The sequence below is a fragment of the Aethalodelphis obliquidens genome, unplaced genomic scaffold, assembly GCF_003676395.1.
Source record: "Aethalodelphis obliquidens isolate GAN/ISIS:26980383/991018 unplaced genomic scaffold, ASM367639v1 scaffold83, whole genome shotgun sequence".
Classification (NCBI taxonomy): domain Eukaryota; kingdom Metazoa; phylum Chordata; class Mammalia; order Artiodactyla; family Delphinidae; genus Aethalodelphis; species Aethalodelphis obliquidens.
In genome coordinates, this window is record NW_020838027.1 from 5,457,341 (window position 1) to 5,474,578 (window position 17,238).

At 53.0% G+C, this 17,238-nt stretch overlaps 1 protein-coding gene across 3 annotated transcripts in view; it reads right to left on the minus strand.

Annotated features, from left to right (window-relative positions):
• Window positions 1-17,238, minus strand: part of ANO2 (anoctamin 2) — a 333,147-nt gene that overhangs the window by 309,926 nt on the left and 5,983 nt on the right. For all 3 annotated transcript variants that reach the window (XM_027093346.1, XM_027093345.1, XM_027093344.1), the window contains exons 2-3: window positions 6,055-6,239; window positions 4,558-4,884 (exon numbers count right to left, since the gene is read on the minus strand). In XM_027093346.1, the coding sequence (XP_026949147.1) occupies window positions 4,558-4,884; window positions 6,055-6,239 (512 nt within the window). The remainder of the gene's footprint in view (window positions 1-4,557; window positions 4,885-6,054; window positions 6,240-17,238) is intronic.

The window sequence follows — 17,238 nt, forward strand, 5'->3', positions numbered from 1 at the left end:
GATGCCCTCCCTCCACTCCCAGTTGGGAACATTGGCTGCTCACAGAGATGAAGTTTGGGGCCACGCCTGCTGGAGTTTCTGGGCCTGCAGGCTGGGAGGTCTTTACCGCCAAGCCCACAAGCAGGACCTCCAGGCCCACCAAGTGCATCGCATGCTCCAGGCTCTGGATTCCCCCCGGTGCCACCTGAGTCTCTGCCGCTGTCCCTCGGGCTCAGTCTCACTCAGGGTAGGAGGTCTGGGAGCGCTCGGGAGGCGGTGAGTCACAGGAGGCCGTGTTCATCCCACCCATTCTACAGCCTGTCTGGAGGCTCGAGGCTGGGTGAGTCCCTCAACTGCTTGCACTAGCCTCCCATTCAGCAGCGATGCTCAACTCCAAACAGGGGGCCCTCATTTATCTGAACTGGCAGTGAGGATACAGGGGTCTCTGTCACCCACAGGCACCTCCAGTGAGGTCTCTATGTTTTTAATTTTTTTTTGGCCGCGCCACGTGGCATACGGGATCTTACTTCCCCGACCAGGGATCAAACCCTTGCCCCCTGCAGTGGAAGCGCAGAGTCTTAACCACTGGGCCGCCAGGGAAGTCCCTCCAGCGAGGTCTTTAGATGAAATTCTAATCAAATGACCAAACGTAAGAAAACAGAGCCAACTGTGGTTTAGTCGACCAATAAATACTGAATAGTCTTTAAAATATGAACATGGACCTTGTCGATACATGGCAATACGTACACAAAACGTGAAACACCAAACGCAAAGTACACATCAGTTCTCCTCCTGTCTAAAGCACGGCCAGGTACCCACGAGGGTTGAAATGAACTCCACGATACTCAAGCAAGTAGAGTCTGGTGGCCACAAAGTTCTTTCAGCCTGTCAGGTTAAGTGGATATTCTCCATGGGTGTCTGATAGAACCCCGCTTCCTCTCCATTTGTCTTCAAAGTGAAACTAGAGCCTAAGAGGCGGTCCAGCCCGGAAGAGCGGAGACAGCCGCGCAGGTGGGGCCACTGCACGCGCTCTCCGAACGGCCACCAGGGGAAGCCCAGCAATGTCCCCGCCCCCGTGAGGGGCCAGTTCCAGGCTGCTGCTCATGGCCAGAGGCGGAGCATCCTGACACACAGAAGAACGGTTCAGACCCCCACAGGCCCCAAGAAAGTTGTTCTGATCCTCACGGTCTCCAGCTCTCAGGGTTTAGCACCAACATGGCATGGGGGCTGCGGGGGGAGAGATGGAGCAGACGATGGGACACTGCCCTGAAGGAGGTGACAATTCATTCGCAACCTTGTTGGGTGGCAACTGGGTGCTCTTATCATTCGGGGAGCAACTAGGTAAACAAGCGCTCATCGGTGAGAAAAAAGGGATTAGGTGCACGTGCACTACATGAATGGTCTGAAAAATGTAGTGCTGGGGGGAAAAGAAAGAAGCAGAATGGGTTGTAAAACAGAGCTCCTCTATGTAAATCAAAAATGCACACAGTTCCGAGAAACTGTCACCACCGAGAGGAGCCTAAGGAAACATGACACTGAATATAACGTGGGATCTGGGCTGGGATCCTGGAGGAGAAAAAGAGAGAAGGTAAAAACTAAGGAAATCTGAACAGAGGAGGGATTTTCCTTAATGACAGTGTATCAATATCGGCTCATTAATTGTGACAAACGTACCATATTAATAACAGAGGAGACTGGGTGTGTGGGACAGGGGAGCTCTCTGTCCAATTTTTCTGTAAACTTAAAACTGTTCTAAACAATAACGTCTATTTTTTTTAATGAAAAACAAATTGCATACAGTGAAAATGACACTATGCATTTCCCAGAAACACGAGGCATTGGAATGATTGCCTGTGGAAGGAGCAGGAGTTTAGAGTGAAGGGCAGGGGGTATTTAGAAAAGTCACAAGAAGGACCTTTGCAGAACATTACTAATAATGTACCATGACTGAGCACTGTAATTAACTCAACTCTGCATCAGAGGTGCCAAAGCAAATAAGAATAATTAATTTTTAGACAAGAGAAAGAAAAAAAAAACAAAAAACACTGCAAGACAGTAGGTCACGATGGCTACATGAGTGGTGGAGGCCCTGATGACAGAAGGGACTTGGGGAAGGCTGAGTAGCTTGGAAAGGCCCCAAGAAAGAACAGTTAAGTCAGCCTTGAAGCCCGGCGTAGGGGCCAGGAGGGAGGTGCTTTGGGTGGGTACACAACAGGAACAACAGTCCAGGACACACTCCACAGCGCCACCTAACACTAGTCAGTCCTAAGAGCTAGCTCTGGGCCCTCCTAATTCCCAGCCAAAGCCAGGAAAATCCAATAGCAACCAAAATGAAACACACTGGAGGGCAGCAAAGACAGCGGCGATACTAGCAGCAGTAGGAGGAGTTACAAGGACAGTTACATTTGAATTTCAGATTAGCAACAAATAATTTTTTAGTACAAGTATGTCCCCAATATTGCATGGGACACACTTAAGCTAAAAAAATTATTTGCTGTTAATCTGAATCCAAATTTAACTAGGCATCTTGAGTTTTTATTTGCTAGATCTGGGAACTCTCAATAATAACAATGCAGTAACACTCATTGTTACTATTCTAGATACTTTACTTGGTTGTCTTACTTCATCTTCACCACAAACCAATGAAGAATGTAGTGTTTCTCCCTTTTTACAGACAAGGAAACTGTGATTCAAAAGGATCGAGTCACTTGCCCAAGGTCGCGAGGCTGGCAGATGCCAGGCCTGGGATGTGAACATCTGGACTCAGGCATCAGAGTCCAGCTCTGGAGCAGGTTGCCGTCTCCCAACTCAGCAGCCACTCGAGGCTCAGGCCTCCGCTCCCTGAGCCTCCTTGACTCCCTGACACCCAGAGAAGGTGCAGCCTCCCATGGTGGTGGTGTCAAGAGCTCCTCGTATGGCCCTCCAAACACGCCGCTACCTAAAGAAACCTTCCCACCAGACCCCAATCAGAGGCACCAGGCAAGCTCTGGGTTTCCAAAAGTCAGAGTCAGCATTCCCACAGCAAGGGCGCCCCGAGTAGCCCTGAAAGAGAACAATGTCCCTACAGCGGTGCAAAGAATAACGAGAGAAGGGGCTCCTGGTTTAAGAGTCTGGGTGAGCAGCACAGGTCCGCACAAGGGGTCTGAGCCGGGCCACATAAAAAATGGGTGAATGACCTCTGGGGGTCCCTTCCAGTTTGGGGATGGCATTAATGGGAAAAAAACAGGTTCCTGGTGAGAATGTCACCCCACCCCTCAGCATGACACCCTTTTCAATAATCATAATGAGTACTTATTGAGCATCTACTGCATACCAGACATGGTGCTAGATGTTTTCACTGCCCCTTCTAATGAGGGACGTCTATTATTTTGCAAATGAGGAACCTGAGACTCACGGACATCACTTATTTATTCAGCTAACACTGGTTAAGCTCCTACTATGTGCCAGGCTCTGTCCTAGGTGCTAGGGATACGCCAGTGAACCAAACAAGACCCCTGCCTTCATGGAGCCAGTAGGGTAACAGATGAAAAAATAAACATATCTACCGTGTTATTTCAGGTGCTAAGTATGACGAAGAAAAGCTAACCAGAGTCAAGGAACAGAATGATAGGGCTGGGAGTGCTCTGCCTAAGACGGTCAAGGAAGAGGTCTGGAAGGAGGCAATGTTGGGGCAGAAGTCTGTAGTGAGGGCCTGAGCATGCACAGGTCTGAAGAAGGGCACCCAAGGCAGAGGGGGCAACCAGCGCAAAGGCCCTGAAGTAACGGTGACCAACACACAACCCAGATGAGGCCCATGGGCTGGAGCCAGCACGGGAGGGTGGGAGGGGTAGGAGATGAGTTTGGATGGCATGGCGAGGCAGGTCATCTTTAAAGGATCGTATGGTGTGAAGAAATGGATGGAGAAGTGAGTGACAAAATGGATGGATGGACGGACGGATGGACGAATATGTAGATAAATGGGTTTCCATAGGCTGGCTACTGATCAGAGGTCGGAATACATACACAAGTTGATAAAATATATCTGATGTTCAGTTGCCAAATAACCAACTCCCTGAAGGCCCTAGGCAAGCACATTCCTTTTTTTTTTTTTTTTTTTTTTTTTTTTTTGGCTTCACAGGTTGCAGGATCTTAGTTCCCTGACCAGGGATCAAACTCACGCCCTCAGCAGTGAAAAACGTGGAGTCCTAACCATTGGACCGCCGGGGAATTCCCACACGTTCCTTAATAATGTAGTTCTTCTATACAGGAATTTTAATCCAAAATTCAACAGGCAAACCAGGTCTTCATTCGAAGGAAACCATTACAAAGGCCAGAGGATGGCGAGCCAGCAAGAAATGTCGTGTCTTCTGTCTCTAACTAAGCCAGCTTCCACAGAGCAGATGGGCACCCCATCGCCAGCACCAGCACCTGGGATCCCAAAACTCTTCCTCAAGTCCTTGAGCAAAAAAATCTGGTTTGCCCACCAGAGAAAAAAAAAAACAACAATGCCAAACGCTAGAACAAAGCCAAGGCTTCCTGCAGGAGCCCAGCCTGCTTAGCCATCCCACCCCGTACCCTCTGCCACCTGCCCGACCTCACCTCCAAGTCCTTCTCCAGCTCCAGCCCGGCCTCCAGCAGGTTGTGCTCAAACTCCTCCCGCTGCTCCTTCCTCTCCTCCTCCAGGGCGTCGAGCGGCCCCGGCTCAATGTCACCGGGAGCCCCCGCGTCGGGGTCCTTGCTCGTCTCGCCATTAGAGACGATCGCCAGCGAGTGGCCAGGGGAGCCGTGGTCGGGGTGCGCCCCGCGTTTCCGGTAGTGATAGACGAGCACGTAGTCGACCTTCCTTTGGTTGTCGTGGAAGTGCAGGCGGCTCAGACGGGGCTCCGAGGACAGCGGCTCGCAGGCCTCCAGATAGTTCTTGATGACCTGGCCGGAGAGAACAGGACACGGGCGGCGAGGTCCAGTGAGGGAGGGGCGAGAGGCGCCGGAGGCTGCCCTTGCGCTCTGCACCCCGGGAAGGGGACTTGGAAGCCAGGCCCTCCCGGCCCCAAGGAAAGGACAGAGGGGCCCCAGTTCATCGGCCACGACGGGCCCGCAGCGCCTCCACCCCATACCGGGTGCAGCCCGGGCCCCGGCCGCCCGCCGCTGCGGCGCCCACGCACACGTGCACGCTCCGGTACCCGGATGCACAGGCGGCGCCAACACCACGCGTCCCACCGCCCGCCTCCCTTCGCGCCTAGAGCCCCACTTCCGCTCCCGCGCATGCGCGGAATCCCGCACTCGGCCTCCCAGCGGACGCGCCCGCACACACTGTGCACACGCGCGTCACCCGAGTACGCTCTGACACGCGGCGCCCAGCACGCACCACGACACCCCCTCCTCCTTGCAGATGTGCGGCCCTCCTGCAAACACGCAGTACTCACCGGCAGGTTCTCTGGATCCGTTGGAACACAGGCCGATTTCTAGCCGCCTGGCCCACCCCTGCCCCCACCCCACGCGGATTCACTGTACACTCTGCCCCTCACAGCCCCACATCCTCCCCCTCCTCCTCCTCCTCCTCTCCAGCCACTGGCGAGGACCTTGCCAGAGCCGGCGGCGGTCCACTCCCGTCTGCTCCCCGAGGTGGGAGGTTGAGAGTGGAGGAGGAGAAAGCACGAGACCGAGTGGGGGGAGGGACCTGCCTCCCCCTTTGGGTGTTTCCCTGTTTATTACCGCTTTGATACCCAGCTGCCTCTGCAGCCACCTGAGAGGTCACCTGGGCAACCAGATGAAGCGCCAGGCACAGGAGAGAGCCTCGGAGCCGCCCCAGCAAAGGTCTGGTTCCTCCGACCTGAGGGAGGGGAGCCCGGGAGTCTGCAGACCAATGGGCGGGGCCCCCTGGCCTTTCACACGCCCGCCTTCCGGGTCCTCCTCTGACCAGAGGGCCCCGGCGCTGCTGGGACAGTGTGTCACCATGACTCAGAGAGACAGGAGAGGAAAAGGTCCTAACAGAAACCCCTCCCCCGACACCTGCCTCCCAGGTGGAGGAACCCCCAGTCCACAGGTTTCCTGGGGACCCCCGCACAGGCCGGCCCATCCGCCTACCCCAGTACTCACAGAGCTGTTTGGGGACCTCCCTCCACCGGACGCCTGGCTGGAACGTCGGGTGAGACTGCCCTGGAGACCCCGGGCTCCGGGACGCGGCACCTGGAGGCATTGCTGTCCGTGTTTGGGGCCCTGGCCCCCTCTGACCACTGCCCGGGGGCACAGCCGGCGTGGCGAGCCAGGGAGCAGGGAGATACCTGTGTGAGGCAAGGACAAAGGGGGACAGCAGCTTCAGGGGATGGGAAACCCGGGGACCCGGAGAAACTGAGGCACTGAGGCGGGGACACCAGGGTGACCCTAACTGAGACCGCGGCCACATATCCCCACAGCTGTCCCCTCACCCCGGTCATCCGTCACAGGCTTAGTTAGACAGGTTCACGCTGGCCACAGGGCTGGGGGTGTCCCCATCTCTCTCTCTCTCTCTCTCTCACTCACTCACACACACACACACACACACACACACACACACGTAGCCACCAGCAGGAACTCCTCCCGATGACGGCTGTCATAATCTCTCATGATTCCCAGACAAGCGGAGAGGGGTGGCACCCCGGGGGGCAGGGCGGGTGGGGCACTGCCTGGAGAGCCAGCCTGAATTAATGCCAAAGGCTTAGCCTTCAGCATCCCTCCTGAGGCAGCAAGACCAGCAGGCACCCTGGCAGCCCTCACAGCCCTCGAGGAGACAGCAAGGACAGACCAAGAGTGGGTGCAGGCCAGGGGCAACCTCTGACCTCCAGGGCCCTTGAAGGGTTCCCATGCCCCTGCTGCCCCCTGGCCCCCCCAGAGCAGCCCTTCAGGGTGCCTGGGCTGACACCTCAGCTCTGTCACATGCTGGCTCTGAGGCCTCTGAGCCTGTTTCTTCAACTGTAAAATAAGGAGAAGTCCTAACTTGTAGGATGGAGTGAGAATGAGAATGAGAGATACACGTGCAAAGCACCCGGACAGTCATTCGACTACGGGTATGCAATAAAAAAGTGGTTACTGTCATTGTTCGTATGTTTTCATTTTAAACTCTGCGTGAGCAGAAATCACACCTTATACATCCAGCTCAGCCCCTAGAACCTGCCAAATGAATGAATGAATGATCGAACAAATGTATAAAAGGCAGCTCTTCCTGGTCTCTTGAAACAGAACCTCTGGTCAGTTACCGGCTTGTGGAGCAGACGGCTATGTGCCCAGCTCTCTGCCAGGCAGTTTCGGGAGAACTGGGACATTGGGTCCCTGTGCTTAAGAAATGTATCATCTCTTTGTGAAGATACCACTGATGTGCAGGAAACGCAATTATGACAAGCAAGTAAAGATTCCATAATTTGTTTCTAGACTGTGGGCTCTGGTCTATACTGAGGGAGACCAGAAAGGTGGAAAGTCAAAGTGGCTTCAGGAGGAATTGAACCTGAAGCTGGGTCTTGAAGCATCTGGAAGGCAGAGGACAGAACACAGAGGGGCAGGAGTGGGCAATCGTGCTGGTGGTGTGATGGGGGGTGGGGGGCCTCCAGCTCAGGGTATCAGGGGTCGGGCTTCCTTCCTTGGTCCCCAGTCTTGCTAATCCCTCTCCCCTTGTGCCTTTCTGCCCAGGGCAGAACTGAGAACAGGCCTCTACACCCCAGGGAAGGCCTGGAAACCTCCGTGCGCATGTCTAAACAGCCGGAGCCATCCTGATGCCTACCTGGGCAGGTGATAACGGGCATGCCCAGTCAACGTCCACCTTTCCTCGACAGCAATTCACAGTCACACAACTGTGAGCTGGGTAGCTCAGGTTCAGAGTCAGCCTAAAGCTTTTGTCAAACCACTGACCTTGAGCCACCGTCCCCTAAAGGTGCCACCTGGGGTCTGAGGCTGGCCTCCAGGGCTCCGCCGGCCATCCTGGCTGGCCCCTCCACTTGCCCTCTGACACGTGGATCACGGCTGCCTGGGGCCATGTTTTCACGCCCACCTCCTCCCCACAACCAGTGATTAGAGCACAGCATACGGTTCAGCCATTCCAGCTCCAGAAAGACATTCCAGGCAATAATGACATTTTAGAGAGCTCCCTTAGCAATACCGACTCCACTTTGATTTTCCTTCCACGGCCTTCCCTCTGCTCTTAGCACAAGCTGCCTTGAGCAAGAGATCCATGGGTGCTTGCGGCTTAGCTCCCCTCCTGGGCTCTGGGGCTGTGACACTGTGACTTATTATAAGAAACAGACAGTTTGGTCTTCATTCTGTTGCTTGTACAGAGCTCCTAAAACACTTAGAACTTCTTAAATGTGGAGAACGATCAAGGTGTCTTTTGCTGTGTTGATAAGGTGACTTTTGGAAAGCCCCTCTGTAACCTAAGGAAGGGGGCTGGTTGCCAGGGGAACCAACCTGGTGATGAGAGGGTGGAACTTTCAGTGCCCCCTTCCCACCCTTTAACCTGTGCAATCCGATGCTGTCTCCAGGTAGACAGTGTCGGAAATGAGTTGAATTGTAGGACACCCAGATGGTGTTGCAGAACTGCTTAGTGTGGGGAAAAAACCCACACACTGGAACTGGAATCAGAATGGTAGGGTGCCATGAGGGGAGGCATAGCTTACCGTCTCTGGATCAACTAGATGCATTTTCACAAGGCCTGGACCTGGGGCCTCCTCTCTACACTCAGCCCTTTTCCTGGGAACTCGCATCCACGCCAATGACTTTAATTATCACCTCTATGCCAATGACTCTCTAAACTTAACCTTTCACAATGACTCTTCTCTAGCCACCAGACCCACACACCCTGCTGCCCACCTGGCGTCTCTGCTTGGATGTTTCAGAGGCCCGTCAAAGTCAACACGTCCAGAACCAAACTTACGACCTTCTCCACAACGCAACACTTTTTCAGTATCCCCATCGCTATGAATGCTACCACCATCGCTCAGTCCACGAACCAGAAATCTGAAGGCAGCCCTGACAGCCTTCATCCCTCACAGCCCAGATCCGATCTGTGATGGAGCCTGTGAATTTCACCCCTGAAATACCTCCTAAATCCATCTGTTTTCCACCACCTCCAGGACCACCTTAGCCTGGTCCAACTTACCATCCTTGCTCACCTGTCTTACTCCACACTCTCCCAACACCCCCCCACTTCCATCCTTGCTCCCCACCACTGTTCCCCACAAGGGGGTCCTTTCAAAATGTCAATCAGGCCATGACGCCTCTTGTGTGGTGAATTCTGGTGCTTCCCACGTTCTTGGGCTGTGAGACCCTGTGGAATCTGGCCTGTTCACGTCTCTGCCTCATCTGTCCCGTGTCCTGGTGGAGCTCTGAGTTCCAGCCACAGTTCATGCTCTCAGTCTCTCTGATGCATCACACTGCCTCCCTGCCAGGACCTTGCATAGATTCTTCCTGCTGGCTGGAACATGCTTCTTCCTCTAGCTCCAGGCCACCTGCAATTTTGGTCCTTAGGAACCCAGAAAACCCAAACGCAGCACATTCTTGTTTCAGAAAAGCTACTAATCAAGGTGAGACAGGAATATTCAGATACTACAAGCAGAGTTAATCTCCTTCCACCCCAGACATGATTGAGATGCTACAAGCTGAGCTGGTGCAGAGGGAGGTGTAGGCGGAGGTGTAGGCCACACAGACAAACGCCAAGTTGGCCGAGGAAGGCCTCTGAGCTTCAGGCAGTGGACCCCACTGGTCAGCAGGGAGCCGTAGAGAGTGGGACTCAAGCAGCAGCCCTGATTGTCTGGCGTCACTGAGGGAAGATAACCCACTGGTGACAACCCGTGACTGTCTAGTCTAAGGGACTCCTTCTATATCCCAAACCTCTGCTCAGCTCCCCAAATGACCACCCCAACTGACCACCCCATATGTGAGTAGCCCATCTTCCAATTGTCTGGACCCTCATAAGCCTCCAGGAGCATTAGGGTGGCAGGAGAGGAGAGCCCTCCACACCTTGTCCAAGTGTGACCAGATGGAAATGACCAGAGGCCCCCCGCTGAGCATGGACAGGGGTGGGCCCCCTGGGCAGGAGCACATCCACATCTGCCCCCCGTCCATCCTCCTCCTCCACCCTTGGAGGGATCCCTCAAAATTAGACATCACTTTACTCCACCCTCCCTCTCAAAGCCCTTCAAAGGGCCCCACTGCCTGAGTATAAAATCTTTACCATGAATTGGAAGGTGGGACATGGATTCTCCAACCTTGTTCCTGCCCTGCTTCCTACCCCTCATCTCTTTGGAACTTGAGTTTTTCTCAGTATTCTGAGTTGCTCCATCTGTGGAGACGCTGAAGGGCAGTGGTGCCACAGGGGCACTTGCTTAGGGGCTGCCTTTCTGCGGGGCGGGAGGAGATGAGGGAAGGAGGGCCACCCTGGTCTCGGCTTCGGTTTGGAGGCACCTGCAGTCTGTCCGAGTGGTGGTCCAAGGCCACGGTGGACAGTCTTTGTCAGACCGAGAATAAAACATCAATAAATACCAGACCGTGATTTGGGACTACACGAGGGTAGCCCAGACCACCTGAGAAGCACGAGGATCGACCTAGCCACGTCCCCCCCCATGACCCTCCCAGGAGCAGCCATCAGCACCCAGCCCCACGCCAAGCCAGGAGGACCCTGGGTGCCTCGTCCTGGCATGGCCACAGTTCTGGAAAAATACTGTCTTTTCTCTGAGCTTAGTTTTTCCTTCCATCGTTGGGGGGAGGGGGTCATTTTGTCCCTTTCTTCATAGGGGAGTGTGACGACAGAACGAGAGAAAGACTAAAATTCCTTGGAAGCGTGTGAGCTGCAGAAAATGTGAGGACTGGGAACGAGTCCCACTTTGGGGCTGCAGTGCCTGCCCTTCCGTCCGTCTCTGCCCACCCAGACTTCTCTGCTCCACTCCCCCTGCCCCCGTCTGCTGGTTACTGTGTGCTTCCTCTTGGATTCCTGGGTGAGACAGGAGAAGCCCCTGCTGTCCACCCCCATCGCTACAGGGGAGCTGGCTTCCTTACTCATCTGGGACCACCACACACTTCTTTACCCTGGAGAGCCAGGTATTTCCAGGATGAACTCCACCCCTCCTAGTTGGATCGAAGTTCCATCACCCAGTTGGCCTGCAGGCACCTCAGGCTGTGCTACAGAGGCAGACGGAGAATGAGTAGGATTGGAGATTTTGAGAGAAAAGAACAGAGACTTGGGGCAGGGAACAGCCCAAATCTAAATGGAAGAACAGAGAGAACTTGTTTTGCGGTCCTGCCCTTTTGTTGTCCCTTCCCTGGGCTGCTCAAGGCCCCTCCCCAGCCTGGGTCCCCATATTGTAAGCCTGCACCCACCCCACCCCCCATCCACTACCAGGGGTTTCCAACCCTCACTGCCATGGCGAAGAAGCTAACCTACCCCAAAGTACAAATAACCCGCGCTGACATCCTGAGATAATCTGAGTGAAAGCATTTTGAAAACCTGAAAGGCTCTGCAGACCTCACTAGACCCGCATGTTTACAGGGCGGGGGCCTTCGCCTGAAGGAACACCATCTAATGGTGGGCACTGTGCACCCAGTTAGGTGAGGCGGAGGTGCTGAAAGGCGGGAGTGGTTTCCAGACCCTTCAAATCATGCCACACCTCTCAGACAGTGTGTCAGGAATCTTCCGGGTCCCAGCAAAGGTTCAGAGCTAGGAGGGCAGACGGGCAACAGGAGGATGTGACGAGCTAGTGAGAGTGAGGAAAGCTCAGGCAGTAGGTGATGGTGGGAAAACTGGAGCAAAGGGACCAGGAGACACCGTCAAAAGCAAGGCAAAAAAAAAAAAAAAAAAAGCAAGGCAGTGCCAGGCTGGGCAGAGAAAGAGCAGTGGGCGCCCCAGGCACACAGGAGGATGACATGAGTCATCAGGGCCTGAGAAATTTCCAGAGCCTCTGAGAGAGACAGCAGCAAGAAGAGGTTTCCTGTGGGAACTGGACTTCCAGGCAGCAGGGCTTATCCTCCAAGTTTCCCTCATGGCATCACTGCTGTCTCATTGCTGACCGCTGGCAGGTGAGTGTGAGATGCCCAGAAAAAGAGAGCAGCTCCCGTCACCAGCCTTCTGAGGCCGCTACTTCTGGCAAAACCAGACAGGCCAGGGCTGCCCTGAGGGGGACAGAGCACCCACACCCTCCCAGGCCAAGGACAAGACACCGAGCAGGGGTGGTCCTGCTGACGGGCAGGCCCTCGGGAAGTCTCAGAGCAACCTGGGCGCTTTCAGATTTTGAGAGGCTCACCCAGAGCCTCCCCGAGAATCCGGGGATGGACGGATTTCATTTCAGAGTCAGTCCTTCCACCGAGGTCTCACCCTGCTTTCCTGCATGAATTTGACCCGGGACAACAGTCAAAATTTGATATTCTAAGCTCAAAATTTGGACCCAATGGCCCTGCTGATCGCCCCACCCCTTGCCCCATAGGTCCTGCTGAATGTCACCTTTCTCAGCCCCCAAATGCAGTCAAAGTGACAGAGGGACCACCCTCCAGTCCCCTTCCCAAGAAAGGACCATCTGCAGATCTGTCTCCTCACCTCTGCTCTTCTCACGGCCTCGCTCAAAAACAGCCCTCTCGGGGCTTCCCTGGTGGCGCAGTGGTTGGGAGTCCGCCTGCCGATGCGGGACGCGGGTTCGTGCCCCGGTCCGGGAAGATCCCACATGCCGCGGAGCGGCTGGGCCCGTGAGCCATGGCCGCTGAGCCTGCGCGTCCGGAGCCTGTGCTCCGCAACGGGAGAGGCCACAACAGTGAGAGGCCCGCGTACCGCAAAAAAAAAGAAGAAAAAAAAACAGCCCTCTCTCTCCCGATGTTCAAACACCCGCTTCCTGAGGATGACACCGCCACAGTCTGCATCCCGGCCTTGAACCTGGATGAGGAAGAGCTAGCTGGCCTCCCCGCCACTGGCCTCCCCTTTGATCCTCGGGTCATGGCTCATGCGCACAACGTAGCTCTCCCCCAGCTCATGATGCCGCTGGTGTTACCATTCTGCAACAATGTGACCAAGGTACTCCCGGCCGGTGGTTTTCCACGCTTCTTAGAATGAAGACCAAATTGTCTAGTTGGTGCACAGGACCTTTCATCATCTGAGCCCCACCTACCTGTCTGACCTGCTTCGTCTCCCAACACCCACCCACGGCCCACCCTCCCCCTCCCGGCCCCTCCCCCACTGCACACACTCTCATGTCATGCTCCAGGTACAACTGGCCATTGGGGTGGGGGGTGGGGGAGGCGGGGGGAGTGTACATATATCTAAACTTCCACATCTCTATTCATTCCAGAACCATTGAACTTCCCAGGCACTGAATAACACATTGGAAACTCAAGGTAAACAGAACATGCTCCTTGCCACCAACCCCTAGGTGCCCACAGGGAGGGCAGACAAATAAGGAAGGAAAACAGAATAATGAGGAGATAATTTCAGGACTAAGAGAAGAGCTAAAGTTGGAATCTGAACAAGGACATACAGAAGTGCTCTGCCTAAAGCTATCAGGAAAGACTCCCCAGAATACACACCTTCTGAGATGCAGCCGAAAGAGACAAGTAAGCATCTTCAAATGGGCAAGAGAGGAAAGGAGATTCCAGGGAGAAAGGCAGTCGTTCGTACGGTCCCTTGCAATCAGCCGCTGGTCTGGCTGTTTCCGATCATCAACCGCCTGAGAGCAAGGACTGCCTGCCTCTGCCTGCCCTTTCTCCACCCACATCGTCCCAAGAGGTGGCCAACTACGCGGTGGGATTTGAGGGGCAAGAAAGGATCCTTCTAGTTTATGGAACACACTTTTTAACGTGGCCTACAAGGCTCTTGACTGTCATTCGTGTCAGTCTTCCCAGTATCAGTCATCGCCTACCAGTCACTACACACACACACACACACACACACACACACACACACACACACACACCCCAGAAAGACTGAACCACCCGCAGCTTCTAGAAGGTGACCTGCTTTTTCTGATCTTTGGTCTTTGGAGTGGCCCCTAGACATCTCTCCTAAATGCTATACCCACCCCAAATCCCACTCTGTTAACATGCAGTGTTCACAAGTTATAATATTACAGCAGGAGAGCAACATGGTTAGAATTACATCAGAAAGATCACTCTGGCTACGGTTAGGATAAATGCAATATCAGGGCAAGGATGGATGGGCAGATGGATGGATGGATGGTGGATGGATGGATGGATGGATGGATGGGTGGATGGATGGATGGATGGATGGATGGTGGATGGATGGATGGATGGAGATGATTGGATGGATGGATGGATGGATGGATGGGTGGGTGGATGGGTGGATGGATGGATGGTGGATGGATGGATGGATGGGTGGATGGGTGGATGGATGGATGGGTGGATGGATGGATGGATGGATGGATGGATGGATGGATGGATGGATAGATGGGTGGATGGATGGATGGGTGGGTGGATGGATGGATGGATGATTAGATGGATGGATCCCTAACTCCTTTTCCACTACAGGTGACCCTTTATAATACTTTTATTGCACTGGTCACTCTGCTACTCAAAACCTTCATTGTCTTGAGGCTTACAAACAACTTGGTGTTCAAAGACTTCCACATCCGGCTGTTGCATATCTCTGCTCCCTAATTCATCCATCAGATAAGAACATTTCTTTTAGCCAGACCCATCTCCAAACTAATTTTCTCTCGTGCCTTTGCTCACACAGTCACCCCTGCTTGGAATGTTCTCTCCACTTGTCTAAATCCCATCCAGCTAAAGTCCTATTCCTATACCAAGCCTTTTTCTAACCACTTAGGGAAATCCTCAAGAAGTTCAGAAAATTTGCCTTTTATATCTTTGTATTCCTGGCACAGAACTCTGGGTGCAATAGGGGCTCAATAAACATCTGGAGGTAATAATGCGGGGAATGAGAGAATCGTTGCTTGTGAGTGAATTTTGAACAGAATGGAGTCCCCTCTGAATTGAGCACAGACCTGCCCTAATCATTAGAACAACTACAACACTAACATGCGCCAGGCACTGTTCTGAGCGCTTTCCGTGTAACGACTCACTTAGTCTTCATGATAACTCTATGAGGTCGGCACTATTGTTGTCCCCTTTTTCCTGATGAGAAAACAGGCAGAGAGAGGTCAGGTAAGTTGCCCAAGGTCACCAGCTAGTAAGTGACGTATTCACAGTCCACACTTTTAACCAGGAGGCTCTACGGGACAAAAGGAAGAAGGATAGCCAAGACTACTCCGTAAGTCCCTTGCTGCCTGGACATTCTGAACATCCCTCACCTCTTTAAAGAGGACTTTTAACAAACAGCATTTACATTCAATGCTCAGATCCAAGGTCCTAAAAATGAAGACCAGAGACAAAAAAAAAAAAAAAGAATAAGAAATTCATTTCAGGAAGTACCTCCCTCCACAACAAAACCCACAGACGAGGACTTGGATAAGGTGCCCAGATGAAACCTACCCATTGGCAGACCATCCTACACTGTGGTTTGGTGTGTGATTGATGAGACTGAGGTGTCAATGTCCCTCCCTCTGTGTCATGAGGACACGACCCATCTACAACATAACTGGTCAAAGCGGTTCTGTTAGCTAGTTAATCATAACCTGTTTTGCAAGTACACTGACAGGAGGGAGCATGACGATGCAGCTGTGAGCAAAACGTCCTCCTCCCCGCAGCCCTCTACACACACACACACCCCACTTTCATGAGATTGACTGACTCTTCTCTTGGGTATACAGCCCTCATCCTCCTCCACCCACAAACAGCTCCCATCTCTGACCCTTCTCTTCCTCCTGGGTGTAACCAAGACTGATGATCTCTTTCTTATCCCCTGCTCTCCAGAGAAGGTGGAACGGATTTCTGTTTCCCAAAGTGAACTGGCTCTGAGGTAATGCCCAAGACAGCTCTTCCAATCATAGCTCCCCATTGAACCTGCTGGAGCCTTTGGTCTGGATGAGACATTGAGAGTTCTCGAGGGACTCAGCAGATGTGAGGGACATGGATGAACCTGAGATGTTTATAAATATCCCCAATACATTTACAGTCTCTAGGAAATTGCTCAGAGATTTTCTCTATGTTACAGCATTGTTAACAGATATGAGTAAATTCATATCATGGAGACAAACCTTCACCTGGTAGATTGTACTCTCCTTGAGGGCAGGAATCGTGCCTGTCTTGTTCACCACTGAATCCTTAGCCCTAAACTGGGGGACTGGCACGTAATCAGCTTTGGGAGTTGGGCAAGTGTTTCCCCATAGCTTTGGAAAAGGGAAGTCTCGACAGCAAGCATCCTTTGAGATAACACCGTGTAGAATCTTGAAGAACTGTTCGTGAAAACACTTGAGACACCCCCTAGGGTCTCCCATAATTACTGGGTGGGGCTTTAAGGGGGATTGGAGATCCTGTAATAACTAGTGGTGGAAACACTTGGGAGACACATTTTTATTTATTTATTTATATATTTTGCAGTACACAGGCCTCTCACCGTTGTGGCCTCTCCCGTAGCGGAGCACAGGCCCCGGACGCGCAGGCTCAGCGGCCATGGCTCACGGGCCCAGCCGCTCCGCGGCATGTGGGATCCTCCCGGACTGGGGCACGAAGCCGTGTCCCCTGCATCGGCAGGAGGACTCTCAACCACTGCGCCACCAGGGAAGGCGGAGACACATTTTTTAACGTCTCATAACTTCACCTCTACTAGGCTGCTGTCCTAGCCAAATACAGATTGCTCTCACTTAAGACCACATGTGTCCTTATTTGACTACCAGTGAAGTTACAGTCACCACATTCCAAAGGACAGAACTAGGAGAAGAAGTTCTGGAAAGGGATAAACAGAAGCACCCAGGAGCTACTGTATGGGGAGGGTGGGAGGAGCCTGCCATGCGAAGCCAGACTTAAAATACTAGGGTCCAGCGATCAGTAAAAGCAAGGACAAATGGACACAGAGAGCAGTTCTCAACCTCGGATACACATTGAATCACCTAGGAAAGTTAAAAGGTTGATGTCTGGTTCCACCTCGAGATCTGGACTTACTGGCCTGGGGCGTTCTATTGCACCACCAGGGTTGAGACCATTGGTCTATAGAATCACTAACAGAATAATTTGAATTCAAATTATTCAAACTAAAATTCAAACTATAATTTGAAAGGATACATGCATCCCAGTGTTCACAGCAGCACTATTTACAATAGCCAAGACATGGAAGCAACCTAAAGGTCCATCAACAGTGAATGGATAAAGATGTGGTAAACATACACACACACACACACACACACACACACACACACACACACACACACA